The 13,610-nt window shown below is 44.8% G+C and overlaps 1 protein-coding gene across 1 annotated transcript in view; it reads right to left on the bottom strand.

Moving 5' to 3' along the window:
• COL6A6 (collagen type VI alpha 6 chain) overlaps positions 1-13,610 on the bottom strand; it is a 127,324-nt gene that overhangs the window by 31,782 nt on the left and 81,932 nt on the right. The window contains exons 25-26 of the mRNA XM_087917157.1: positions 9,083-9,133; positions 8,456-8,491 (exon numbers count right to left, since the gene is read on the bottom strand). Of these exons, the coding sequence (XP_087773283.1) occupies positions 8,456-8,491; positions 9,083-9,133 (87 nt within the window). The remainder of the gene's footprint in view (positions 1-8,455; positions 8,492-9,082; positions 9,134-13,610) is intronic.

Genomic DNA, 13,610 nt, shown 5'->3' with positions numbered 1-13,610 from the left:
GAACTAAAGTGAAACTGATGTCTGTTTCTGAGCTGCTGAGTTGCTGCTGAAGCTCTGAACATGTCTTCTTCTGTCTGAGTTTCCTCCAACTGGTTTCAAAAATCTACTTATTATGTTTAGAAAGATGTTAAATGAAGCATCAGTCATCTGTGTTTATTTTTTTGGTGCTGAATTAACACTGCAAAAACTCTGAATAGGTTATGAGCCCAGAAGGCCAGAAAAAGGCTTGAGGAGGAAAAATCCCTTAGGAGGGGGCCCAAGAGGAGCAATGGAAATTTCCACAGCCAGGCTATCTGCAGAGGGCAGCACAGAGATAAGAGCCTTGGAGTTTCCAGAGACCAGCAGTACAGCAGGAGAAGATATCAGATTACAACCCAGCAACAGAAGAGGTGCTTCTTTTCTATTCATTTGAAGAAGGACTGCTTGCAAGACAGAAGTTTGCAAGGACAGGTTGATGGACAGATTGCTGTTGCAAAAGCCTGCAATAGTAATGGAAGAAATCAATGGCTGATAGACAGTGGGTCTAGCCAAATGATTATTAATAATGCTAAATTGTTTTACAGGATGGATGCAGCTGCAGGAGAAACAGTAGCCTTGGCAAATGGCAAGAAGGCTAAAGTCATTGCAAGTGGCAGTATGCAAATTCCATATTTGGAAACAAGGTTTAATAATATTTTATGTGTACCAGAAATGGAACATAATTTGCTGAGTGTCTCTAGGTTAGACAAGCAAGGATTTGACACCACATTTGTAAATGGGCAGAGTCTTATAAAGAAAAAATGGGACTGTCTGTGCAAAGGGCATAAAGCATGATAACCTTTATATGTCACAGGGACAAAAAGTTCAATGTGCAAAAACATTTGGCAATGTTGCAAAACATGATTCATGTGTTCATCTTTTGCACAGAAAGCTTGGTATTCCAACTTTAAAGTTGTTCAAAAGATGGACCAGTATGCAGAAGGATTGCATGTAAAGGGATGTGAGGCATATTTGGATTGTGCAGTATGCAAAACGTCAAAGTTCAAGGCATTCCCAGTAAGCAAGAGTAGCACAAGGCAGACAACAAGAGCTCTAGAGTTGGTACATGCAGATTTGGTGGGCCCAATGCAAGCCAGTTTGGGAGGAGCTAAGTATGCACTGGTCCTTGTAGATGGTTTAGGTTCTGCCGTTTACTAAAGAGTAAAACAGAAGTGCTACACAAATTTAAGCAATGGGTAAGCTTTGTAGAAAAAAGGTATAAACAGCAGGTATGTCAGCTGCAAACTGACAGAGGTTCAGAATTCATGTCAACAAGTGGTTGGCACAATTAGGATTAAATCCTTACACAGCAGCTGAGAATGGTGTTGCTGAGAGACAGAATGGAGTCTTGCAAACCATGAAGGACTCACTGCTAGAGGATTCTGGTCCAAGCAGGTCATATTGGGGTGAAGCCATATTGACTGTTAATTATTTAGTTAACAGGTTGTGGAGTTCCTCCATTAATGATACTCCATTTGCAGTGCTATATGGGAGAAAACCATCTCTAGCACATTTAAAGGTGTTTGGAAGCAATGTGTAGGTGCAAATTCCAAAAGCAATTAGAAGAAAGGGGCAACCAAACGCTAGAAAGCTCAGGTTTGTGGGCTATGAGCCAGGCTCAAAAAGTTATTGCTTTAGTGATGGGAGCAAAAGAATAATATTGTCAAGGTCTGCAAGCTTTGCAGAGCAAAATTGGAACAACATTGATGCATTCCAAATTTGTGGAATGATTCACTTAGTGATGGCGATTCACTTAGTGATGGTAACTCACTTAGTGATGGTGTCAGCGTACAGGGAGGAGAAGCTGAACAAGATATGACACACAAGAGCAGTCAATGCCATGCAGGTCAGAGCAATTGAACAAGGGGATACACCTGACAGGTACTCTGCTAGTGAAGTTAAAGTATATGGTATGAGCCAAGGAACTACAAAGAAGTATTGGCATTACCTAAAATTGAACAAGTAAAATGGAAAGAAGCCATGGACAAGGAAATGAAATCCATGAGAGAACATGAAGTGTTCAACATCTATGACTTTGCCACAGAGTACAAAGCTTTAGGATGCAATGGGTATACAACAAAAAAGTATTACCCAATAATGAAGTACAATATAAAGCAAGGTTAGTGGCACAGGAGTTTTCACAGATGAAAAATGTGCGCTATGAGGAGATGTTCGCACCAACTGTAAAGGAGTGAGAGCATCAGGCTGGCACTAGCATTGGCAGCAGCACATGGCCATAAAATTTGGCATTTTGACATAACCATTTCATTTCTCAATGTAGAATCAGAGGAAATTTTTTACATGATTCAAACACCAGGGTATGAAAGTAAAAAGCCTAACACAGTATATAAATTGAATAAGACCATATATGGGCTGAAGCAGTCAGCCAGGAATTGGAATATCTATTTAGATACTGCATTGAAGGGTCTTGGGTTCAAGAGTTGCAAGGCTGATGGTTGCATATACACTGGAAAGTTAAAAAGCGGGGATCGATGCAATTGTATTAGATAGGTATAAAAAGGAATTATCAGCTATTTGGAGGGAACTGTGAATATTGAACTGTCTTCAAATACAGGTATCTGAAGTGTTATATCTGGGAGGACGGTTCAAGAACGGAGGCAAGACTCAGATAGTAACTAAAGCTCTTTATTTGTGACTTCAGATCTGAGCAACTAACCCCAGCCGCAGCAGCCCCTTATATAGGGCTGGCTGCGGCTAGGCAGCCAATGAAGGCGATTTGAGTTTGCCGCTCTTGGCAGGGCCAATCGCGGCAGCCCATTTACTGGCCAATCGCATCAGTCTATGGCGACCAATCACGATCGGCTTTCAGCGGGCCAATCAGATTTGCAGGCTACGAGCCTGCTAGTCCAGAACACCCCTCCCCTCTTGGTTCCGTTTAAGGGGTGGAGTAATATAGTCTCGCAGGTAGGCAGGTCTTCGCACCTGTCTGCCTGACTTACGCAGTTCTGCTTGACCCTGTTCAAACCCAGGTTCAGATGGACTGCTTGCTGGATCAAACAGGAACGGTGAACCGGTGTCATGGTTAGGGCTCTCCTCTGGTGCTCCCGGGGTGATGGAGTCCTCAGCCTCGCTGTTACTGCCATGGCTCCCGGGGCTCGCTGAACCTGCCTGGTTGCTGCTTCTTGGTGAAGCGTTTGACTGTCCAGTCTCAGTTGCAGCTGGTGAGTGTTGCCAACCATGGTGCGGTGATCTTGGTGTTAGCTCGGAATAAACAGGTGTTGGTTCTAATTCTGAGTTCACTGCTTCCCCTCCCCCCTAGTGTCAAAGTTAGGGTCAGGGTTGGAAGATGTGGTTAGTCTGGAGCGCAGTTGGTCAATGTGGCGTTTCCATGGTCTGCCATCAGTGGTGAGTAGGAGCGGTAGGAGCGGTAGGAGCGGGGACCCGTAACTTGAGTTACCTGGGCAGGAATCCAAAGGGGATCCCCAGAAAAAAAATTTGCGAAAACAAGGTCTCCTACCTTGAAAACACGGTGCTTGCTGCTGGAACCCAGGGGCTTTTCCGGGGTGTAGGCAGGGTGCAAACGATCTAGAGGCGATCTGAGTTTCCTGGCCATCAGGAGTTCAGCTGGGCTCTTGTTGGTCATGCTGTTTGGTGTGATGTGTTGCAGGAGCAGCATTCTAGTGACTTTGTCATGGATGTTGCCTTGATCCATTTTCTGCAGGGTTTTCTTTGTAAACTGAATCATTTGTTCAGCCCGGCCATTTGCCGCAGGATGAGCTGGCGATGTGAGTGCGTGTCGGATGCCCCGTTCCGCTAAATACTGTTCAAAGGCTAAGGCAGTAAATTGAGGTCCATTGTCAGAGACCAGGACATCTGGTAACCCATGTGTGGCGAAGAGTCTGTTTAGTTTTTTAATGACCGCCTCAGTAGTGGTTGCTTTCATTTTATTGACCTCAAGCCAGTTTGAGTAGGCATCAACAGTTATTAAGAAGGTGTGGCCTCTCGTAGGTCCCGTAAAGTCAATATGAATACGAGACCAAGGACCCTGGGTGTTTCCCATTCTGTTGGTGGGGCTTTAGGTGGCGCTGAGTGGTTCTCCTGGCATTTGTTACAAGAGGCGACCCAGGTTTCGATTTGTTTATCTATACCAGGCCACCAGGCATAAGTTCTTGCCAGCGCTTTCATACGCACGATGCCCGGGTGTCCATCATGTAGCATTTGCAAGACCCTTTTTTGTAACTTAGTTGGTACAACAACTCGGTCTCCCCACAAAACGCACCCTTTTTGTGAAAAAAGTTCCGTTTGTCTGTTTTTAAATGGCTTAAACAGTTCCTTAGTGTCATAATCTGGCCATCCCCTCTCCACCCAGCCAAGAACTCGTGCCAAACAAGAGTCTCTTTTGGTTTCAAAGGCGATGTCTTGAGCCGTTAGTGGAGGTGATGGCATTGTCTCTATTTGCAGTACCAGGAGTGTGGGAGCTGGGTCTTCCTGTGGCTCGGGTAGCGGTGAGCGGCTCAAGGCATCTGCGTGGGGAATAGATTTCCCGGGGTGGTATTTTAATTGATAGTCGTAGGGGCGAGAAATTCTGACCATTGCATCATTCTGGGGAGAGAATGTGTGGAGTAGGTTTGTCGCCCGCCAGGATCCCAAGTAGTGGCTTATGGTCCGTTATAATAGAAAACGGTCTCCCATAAACATATTCATGAAATCGTTTTATTGCAGAGACAATAGCAAGGGCTTCCTTATCTAATTGGCTATAGTTTCTTTCTGTTTTTGATAGAGTTCGTGAAAAAAATGCAATTGGTGCTTCTGAGCCGTTTGGTAGGACGTGGCTCAGGATGGCCCCTACCCCAAATGGTGAGGCATCACACGTGACAATCAAAGGTAGTGTCTCGTTATACTGGATTAGTACTGCCTTTGAGGTAAGGAGGTCTTTTACTTGCTGGAAGGCGTGTTCCTCCCGACATCCCCAATTCCAGGATGCCCTTTTATCGAGTAGTCTATGGAGGGGCTCAGCAACAGTCGCCTTCTGGGGTAGGAAGATGTTATAAAAGTTAATAAGTCCCAGGAAGGCTTGGAGGTCGGTTTTGTTTTTGGGTCTTGGGGCATTTTTGATAGCTGCCAAATTTTTTTCTGTGGGGTGGATTCCTTGCTTGTCAAGAAGGTAGCCAAGAAACTCCACCCTTTCTGTGCAAAGCTGGCACTTTTCCTTCTTAACCTTGAGGCCAGCGTTTTTGAACCTCTGTAGGACTGTTCTGAGACGTTTTTCTAATTGTTTTCTTGTGGGTGCTGCTATTAATACGTCATCAAAATAGGGCACGACCCCTTTTATCTCTTGTAATAGTCTCTCCATCAGGCTTTGAAAGATGCCTGGGGCTACGCTTACACCAAACTGGAGCCTGTTGCATTTGAATGCACCACGATGTGTGACTATAGTTTGGGCTTCTGCAGTCTCGGGATCAACTGGTAGCTGTTGATACGCTTGGGCTAGATCTAATTTTGTGAATATTTTGCCACCCCCAAGTGAATGCAGGAGATGTTGAACAACTGGCACTGGGTAGGCGCTCTGCTGTAGTGCGTGATTGAGGGTGGCCTTGTAGTCACCGCAGATTCTTATGGACCCGTCAGGTTTTATGGGGGTGACAATTGGTGTCTCCCATCGGGCGTGGTCAATAGGTTCTAACACGCCCTGTGCAATTAATTTGTCCAGTTGCTCGTCAATTTTGGATTTAAGAGCAAAGGGAACTTGGCGTGGCTTTAGACGAATGGGTGCTTATGTTGGGGCGGAGATTAAATGAAATAGGGTACCCCTTGTACTTGCCTAGGCTTTCGTTGAACACTTCTTGGAAGTCGTGGATGAGAGCCGCCTCCCAGTCATTTTCTTCAGTATGATGGATGCCAGCCATTCCAATTCCTAATGGCGCGAACCACTGAAGACCCAATAGACTTGGTCGGTCTCGGTCTACGACGGTGAGTGGTAGAATTGCCCTATGTCCCTTGAACGAGACCTGCACATGGCGGGTACCTGCGACTGGAATCCGGTTGCCTTGATAGTCTTTTAGTATGAGTCTCTGACTGCTGAGGTCTTGGTGTCGGATGTTGGAGATTAGCTGCTTGAGTGTTCTCCAGGATACCATGGATAGAGATGACCCAGAGTCGACTTCCATGTTGCATGGTTTGTTTTCAATCGTGACCTCTACTCGGATCTTTTTAGCGTCAAGTGATGAAGCGTGGCCAATAATGATGGTTTGATGAGCCTCCTCTCGTCTGGGGGCGTCGTTAAACCTTCGGGGTCTGCTGTACCAGTTCCACTGGTTGCTAGGGTGGTCCCTCTGTGTGGTGGCATTGCCATCGTTTCTCTTTGGGCTGCTCCCTCTCCGTCTGGGGCTGGAATTTCTCTTGTTTCTGCATACCTTCGTGATGTGTCCCGCTTTCTCGCAAAACGGCATATGGCATCTAAGAATCTACATTCGGATCGGGGTGGTTTCCCCACATCCGGCGCATTGGTAGTTGGACTTGCGACCCCGCTGGTCCCGTTGCTCACGTTCTGACCGGAGCCTGTGGACTTCTTCTTCCTTGCTGTCTGAGGATGACTCGATGTCTTTGTGATGGGTGGTTGAGGTGTACTTGTCTGAAGGTTTCCCAGCATCATTGGTGGGTTGGCCATTGGTCCCGCTGGTTCGATGCATTCATGCTGCCAATTTACGAGTGGCTTCGGCTGCTGTGGCGTCTGCTATGGCATCTGCAAGCGAGATGTCCCCCTTGGCCATGATCTTGCTCTGGACGGTGGGGTCTCTGAGGCCAAGGACAATGCGATCTCTCATGGCTTCTTCGAGGTTGGCGAAGCCACACAAACCACCCAGGTTCCTCAGGTCTGCCACAAAATCCCCAACGCTCTCACCTTCATGTTGGTCCCTCTGGTAGAACTCATGCCTGCGAATGAGAGTTGGCATGGCTGGGGCGTAATGGTTGTGCAAGATGGGAGCAAGGGTGTCCCAATCCATGGTTTTAACTTCAGCTGGCTTGGCTAAGGCTTTAGCCATCTTAAAAACGGCTGGTCCACAATGGGTTAGAAAAACAGCTCGTTTCTTGCTGGGCATGGCATCTTTGAGGTTGTTGGACTCCAGGAACATTTGAAATCTGTCCATGTATGAGTCCCAATCTTCGCTAGCTGGATCGAATGGTGCAGGTGGTATAGCGCTGCTGGCCATGTCGCTGTTGTTGCGCTCTGTCAGCCACGTGCTCCTTCGGCTAGCTCAATTTCAATAGCTTTCATTGCCTCCGCATCCCATCCTTGTCGACAGTGTTATATCTGGGAGGACAGTTCAAGAACGGAGGCAAGACTCAGATAGTAACTAAAGCTCTTTATTTGTGACTTCAGATCTGAGCAACTAACCCCAGCCGCAGCAGCCCCTTATATAGGGCTGGCTGCGGCTAGGCAGCCAATGAAGGCGATTTGAGTTTGCCGCTCTTGGCAGGGCCAATCGCGGCAGCCCGTTTACTGGCCAATCGCATCAGTCTATGGCGACCAATCATGATCGGCTTTCAGCGGGCCAATCAGATTTGCAGGCTATGAGCCTGCTAGTCTGGAACATGAAGAATATTAAAGGTCAGCCAATGAATAGGCATAGCAACTAAATCAGCCAATGAGGACAATTTGGAAACTGAAACTAGAAGTAGCCTAGGCTGAAAACTGAAACTAGAAGTAGCTTAGGTGTGGCTTTATATTAAGCTCTGCAGCTATGTTGAGTCTGTCTATTGAAAATGATACTGCTTCTCTCCTTTGCTGTGTATAATGCTTGCCTGCTGAACTAAAGTGAAACTGATGTCTGTTTCTGAGCTGCTAAGTTGCTGCTGAAGCTCTGAACATGTCTTCTTCTGTCTGAGTTTCCTCCAACTGGTTTCAAAAATCTACTTATTATGTTTAGAAAGATGTTAAATGAAGCATCAGTCATCTGTGTTTATTTTTCTGGTGCTGAATTAATGCTGCAAACACTCTGAATAACTAGGTTTTATGATTTTCTCTTTTTTATCCTTCTTTTGGAAGATTGTGCAGTTGACTTCTAACATATACACAAAGAATTATCAAACAGAAAAATTACAACAATTGTACTTTTACCTTATGCCTTGTAAGGCACAGATGTTCCCAGTTTATTGAATGGTTTTAAACCTGAAGTGTGTATAGTCATTTGGGAACCACAAAAATAGGATGAGGGGAGCTAACATACATTCTGAGCATTACTGAAAGTCACCATTGAATATTCTCCATGAATTAGTGTCATCCCATCCCTATGGCAATTGCTTTAGAAATTTGTGTATGTATAACCATAAGTTTTATGTATAGTCTTGCACAAGATACTTATAAGCTAAGGAGAGTAGGACAAGAAAATCCCGTTGATGATGTTACCTAGTTTGGAAAGCTCAGAAACTAAATTGAAACAAGCTTGGAGAGCAAACCACTGCCAAAAATACTTGCTTGGTTTCCAAAGTCTCCAGGGAATCCTTCTATACCCTATAATGAAAACATACAATATACTACAATTACTTTCTAGAAGTAACACAAAATTCATTTACTTAAGGAAACAGCTTATTTAGCAAAATTGAAAAAATGAGCATTTTAGAGAAATAATTACTAACTAGAGCCAAACTAATCAGGAGCTAAAATTGTAAGAGGCTAAATAAATGGGCTGTTATGTATTTGGTTTATTAGTCCCTTCTTCCACACAATATAAATTGATGTCTTTGCCATTGTCATTAAAATGATAATTCCAGCTTCAGCATTTCTGTATGGCTATTGCTCAACTTATGTGTCTGCTTGTTTTAACTGGGTAACTGGGATGACCATCACACCTTGAGTGTCACCTAGCATATACTCCTGATATTCTTCATCACTCCCAAGACCTCTCCCTCCTATGACCTGATGTCATACAATCAATGAATGTGGATTTAGGTACTTATCCATCTCAGGGAAGGATAATTTAAGTATGTAAATTTTTTTCTATTTTATGTATTTGTACATAATACATTTTTTGTGTAAATTTGAATTGTATTATATTCTCAAAAAAACACAAGCCCAAATTTATGGTTATTTTGACATGATTACCTTTCTTCCTTTCCTTCCTATATTGCCAAAACCAACAATTCCTTCTTCTCCCTAGAACAGATAAACACTTTATATTTTCTTCAACTCATTGCATTTGTAATGTTTAATGTGTAGTGTTCAGAATTATGCTATTGCTTGTAGTACATATTACAACAGCTTTTCTTCCAAAAAAGAAGCCAAAGTACTGAGAACAAATTACCGTATCTCTTTCTACACTGTGGGTACATGCAGCTTCCATTTCTGCAGGATCAGCAAAGATTGTAATTTAAGTAAATGAAAGAAATAGGGTTGCTGCTGCAAAAATTACTTCAAAGTAATCTATGAGCAGTGCATTATATGTTCAAGTGAACATGACATGAAAATAATCAAGAGCACATCCTGACATTTTTCAAATATTAGCTTCGATTCAGACCTCAACAATACCAAGCATTCAGATTAAATAGCAGTAAGCTTTTATTTATGTATTAAATTTGCAAACCATCCACCAAATTTCTGAGAGACTTACAATACACACAGAGAAAAAAAGAACAATGAAAAGAAATACGTGCATCCAGAAGAGTGAAATACATATGTCAAACCACCAAAATCTAATAAAAGCTTAGCATTCCATACTAACCTCTGACCTCTGAGTAAACTTGTGTTTTTCATGACTTTTAAAACAGCTGTTGGATTAAAGTTATATGAATATTTGGAGACTGTGCTGTCCTAGAGGGCAGCCACTGCAACAGAGATGCATCACCTAGGTCCCAAGAGATTATTCGATTGAGATGACTCTGTCATTCTTCTTGATCTCACTGGGCACAGAGAAACGATTGGAGATAAATGGCCCCTGGATTTAGTTAGGACATATAGGGCTTTAAAGGAGATAACCAGTACCTGACAGTTGCACTCAAAAGTCAAATGACAACTCGTACAAATTACAAAGCAGGGAATAAGCATAATGTGATGCATCCACCACTGTCCATGCCATCTTGTTCTGGAGTACCTGTACCTTTTGAATAGATTTCAATGGTAGCCACATGTAAAACAGATTGCAGTAATCCATTTGAGAGGTGAAAAGGATGACTGGTTGCCTGAAAGGCCTTTTGGAGTACAAAAGTGAACAACTGGAATACTAAAATTAAAGTTATGTTTATTTTTCTTTCAACTGTAACTCTATTTTTATTCCAGTGGAAGGGGATTCAAACTAATTTGTCATCTACAATGAATTTTCAGAATTTGAAAGCCCATATAAATAAAGGAAATCCTTCTTCCTGTTTCCAAGGTTTTAGTCCAGATAAGCAACCCAATGTTTTGCCCTGAAGCTTATTGGCTCCATTCATCATAGAGTCTGATTTCATATCTTTGGCCTTTTATGAATATTTTTATGTATGGTCGGTGGGTCTCATGAATAGACGAGGTTTGAGTAGTGAACAACAGCTCTTTATTTAATAGATAGATTCTGAGACAAAAACCCTAGTGCGCGGCAGCTCTTCTTATAGAGCTGGCCATGGCTAGGCAGCCAATGACAACTCTTTGCCACGCTTAGTTTCAGCCAATTGCGGCAAACCCTGTATGAGCCAATCAGGAACGTTCAAGCCATCCAATCACAACCTGGCTTTTCTGGACCAATAGGAACGCAGGGTTTCAAGCCTGCTAATATGGAACACCCCTCCCCTCTTGGTTCCATCCAAGGGGCAGGGTAACGTAGTCATGTAAGTAGGCGGGTCTTCGGACCTGCCTACTTGACTTGCGTGGTTCATAATGTCTCTGGTCGTCGTCAGGTTCGGACGGGCTCTGCGTCGCTCTCAAGCTTCTCGATGGAACTGCCTGGAAGGGTGAGCCAGGCCTATAGCTGCAACTCCCGCCTGCTGTATCCGGGTTGGTTGAGTCGTTCGCTCTGTCGCTCCCGCCTGGATTCTCTGGGCTGGTTGAGCTTGTCCGGCTGCTACTTCCAGGTGAAGCACCCGTCTGCCTCGGTTCCCTGTTTGTAGGTAAGTATTGCTGGTTTAATGTTTGATTTTTATTTAATGTGTGTGTGGGGTGTTCTGCTTGCGCAGATACTGGTTCTTTTTCTAAGTTTGAGGTCCCCCCCCCGATTTCCTGGTTAGAGTCTGTGAGGGGAAAAGTGGCCAGCCTAGACTGTAGCTGGTCAATGTGCCTTTTCCAGCTCTTCCCGTTGGTGGTCTCGAGTCGGTAGGACCGGGGACCGGTGACTTGGGTGATCTTTGCAGGTAGCCATAGGGGGTCCCCAGTAAAGTTTTTAGCAAAAACAGTGTCTCCCACGTTGAAGGCTCGGTGTTTGCTAGTAGATCCAGGGAGTTTCTCTGGAGTGTAAGTAGGGTGCAGACGGTCTAGAGGTGACCGGAGCCTTCTGCCCATGAGTAATTCCACTGGGCATTTGTTCGTGGTGGTGTTGGGTGTGATATGTTGTAGTAGAAGCATTTTGTTGATATTCTCATGGATGTTGCCGTGTTCAATCGTTTGGTTTTTTTTTTTTTTTTTTGTGAACTGAACCATGCGTTCAGCTCGCCCGTTCACCGCTGGGTGAGCAGGCGATGTCAATGCGTGTCGGATGCCACGGTCTGCCAAGTATTGCTCAAACGCCAATGTGGTAAATTGAGGTCCATTGTCAGATACTAACACATCTGGCAGACCATGCGTGGCGAAAAGTTTGTTTGATTTTTTGATAACAGCTTCTGTGGTGGTTGTTTTCATTTTGCTTACCTCGAGCCAATTTGAGTAAGCATCAACAGTCATTAAAAAGGTATGTCCTTTGGTTGGCCCTGCGAAGTCAATATGGATTCGTGACCAGGGGCCTCTGGGGGTTTCCCATTCTAGTGGTGGAGCTGCAGGGGGAGTCGAGTGAGTCTCTTGACATCTGCTGCAAGCGGCGACCCAAGTTTCTATTTGTTTGTCCATGCCTGGCCACCAAGATTAGCTTCTGGCCAGGGCTTTCATTCGCACAATGCCCGGGTGGCCGTCATGCAGCATGTCTAGAACTTTTTTTTGTAATGTTTCTGGTATAACCACCCGGTCTCCCCAAAGAATGCACCCCCATTGTGAAAAAAGTTCAGTTTGCCGGTTTTTAAATGGTTTAAAGAGTTCATTTTTTTTGCTTTCTGGCCAACCCCTCTCCACCTAGCTGAGGACTCGCGCCAAGCGTTTGTCTCTTCTTGTTTCGTGGGCAATGTCTTGCATGGTCAATGGCAGCGTGGTTACTGTTTCTATTTGTAAAATTGATAATGTGGGTACTGGGTTGTCTTGCACGTCTGGTAGGGGGGATCGACTTAAAGCATCAGCATGCGAGATGGTCTTGCCGTGTCGGTGTGCTAAATGGTAATTATAAGCAGCAAGAAATTCAGACCATCTCATCATCCTAGGGGACAGGATGGTTGGAGTGGGTTTGTTCCCAGCCAAAATGCCTAGTAGGGGTTTGTGGTCCGTAATAATTGAAAAAGTCCTACCATAAATGTATTCATGGAATCTTTTCACTTCGGAGACGATGGCCAGGGCTTCTTTGTCCAGCTGGCTGTAGTTCCTCTCCAGCTTGGACAGGGTTCTTGAGAAGAATGTGATGGGAGCCTCTTTCCCATTCGGCAAGGTGTGGCTTAGGATTGCCCCAACACCAAAGGGTGATGTGTCACATGTGACAGTGAGTGGCAGGGTTTCGTTATACTGAATAAGGACTGCGTCTGAAGTTAAAAGGTTTTTTATTTGTTGGAAGGCGTGTTCCTCTTGCCTTCCCCAGGTCCAGGATGCCGCTTTATCCAGGAGCCTATGCAAAGGTTCCGCGACAGTCGCCTTCTGGGGTAGGAAAACATTATAGAAATTAATGAGTCCAAGGAATGCTTGGAGTTCTGTTTTATTTTTCGGTCTGGGGGCTTCCTTGATGGCTTTTAGTTTTTTGTCAGTAGGGTGAATTCCATGTCTGTCTAGGAGGTACCCCAGGAATTCAACCCTTTCAGTACATAGTTGGCACTTCTCTTTTTTTACTTTGAGACCGGAGTCTTTAAATTTTTGTAAGACTGCTCTTAGCTGTTTCTCCAATTGTTTCTTATTGGGGGCTGCTACTAGCACATCGTCGGAATAGGGTATGGACTCCTTTAATTCCCTGCAGCAGTCTTTCCAATAGGCTTTGGAAAATGCCAGGTGTGACGCTGACTCCAAATTGGAGTCGGTTGCATTTAAATGCCCCTCGATGTGTCACGATCGTTTGTGCCTTGGCGGTTTCAGCATCGACTGGCAGTTGTTGATAGGCTTGTGCCAGGTCGAGCTTTGCAAAGATTCTGCCACCCCCCAGTGAGTGTAGGAGATGCTGGACTACTGGCACAGGGTAGGCACTCTGCTGCAGGGCATGGTTCAGGGCCTTGTAGTCTCCACAGATTCTCAAGGAGCCATCTGGTTTGATGGGGGTGACAATGGGTGTTTCCCAATGGGCATGGTCGATAGGTTCTAAAACCCCTTGCGCAATGAGCTTATTTAATTGCTCGTCTATCTTAGGTTTGAGTGCAAATGGCACTTGGCACGGCTTGAGGTGGATGGGAGC

The sequence above is a fragment of the Pseudonaja textilis genome, chromosome Z (assembly GCF_049901715.1).
Source record: "Pseudonaja textilis isolate UNSWEBS1 chromosome Z, rPseTex1.2, whole genome shotgun sequence".
NCBI classification, from domain to species: domain Eukaryota; kingdom Metazoa; phylum Chordata; class Lepidosauria; order Squamata; family Elapidae; genus Pseudonaja; species Pseudonaja textilis.
This window is presented reverse-complemented; position numbering and strand designations above follow the sequence as displayed.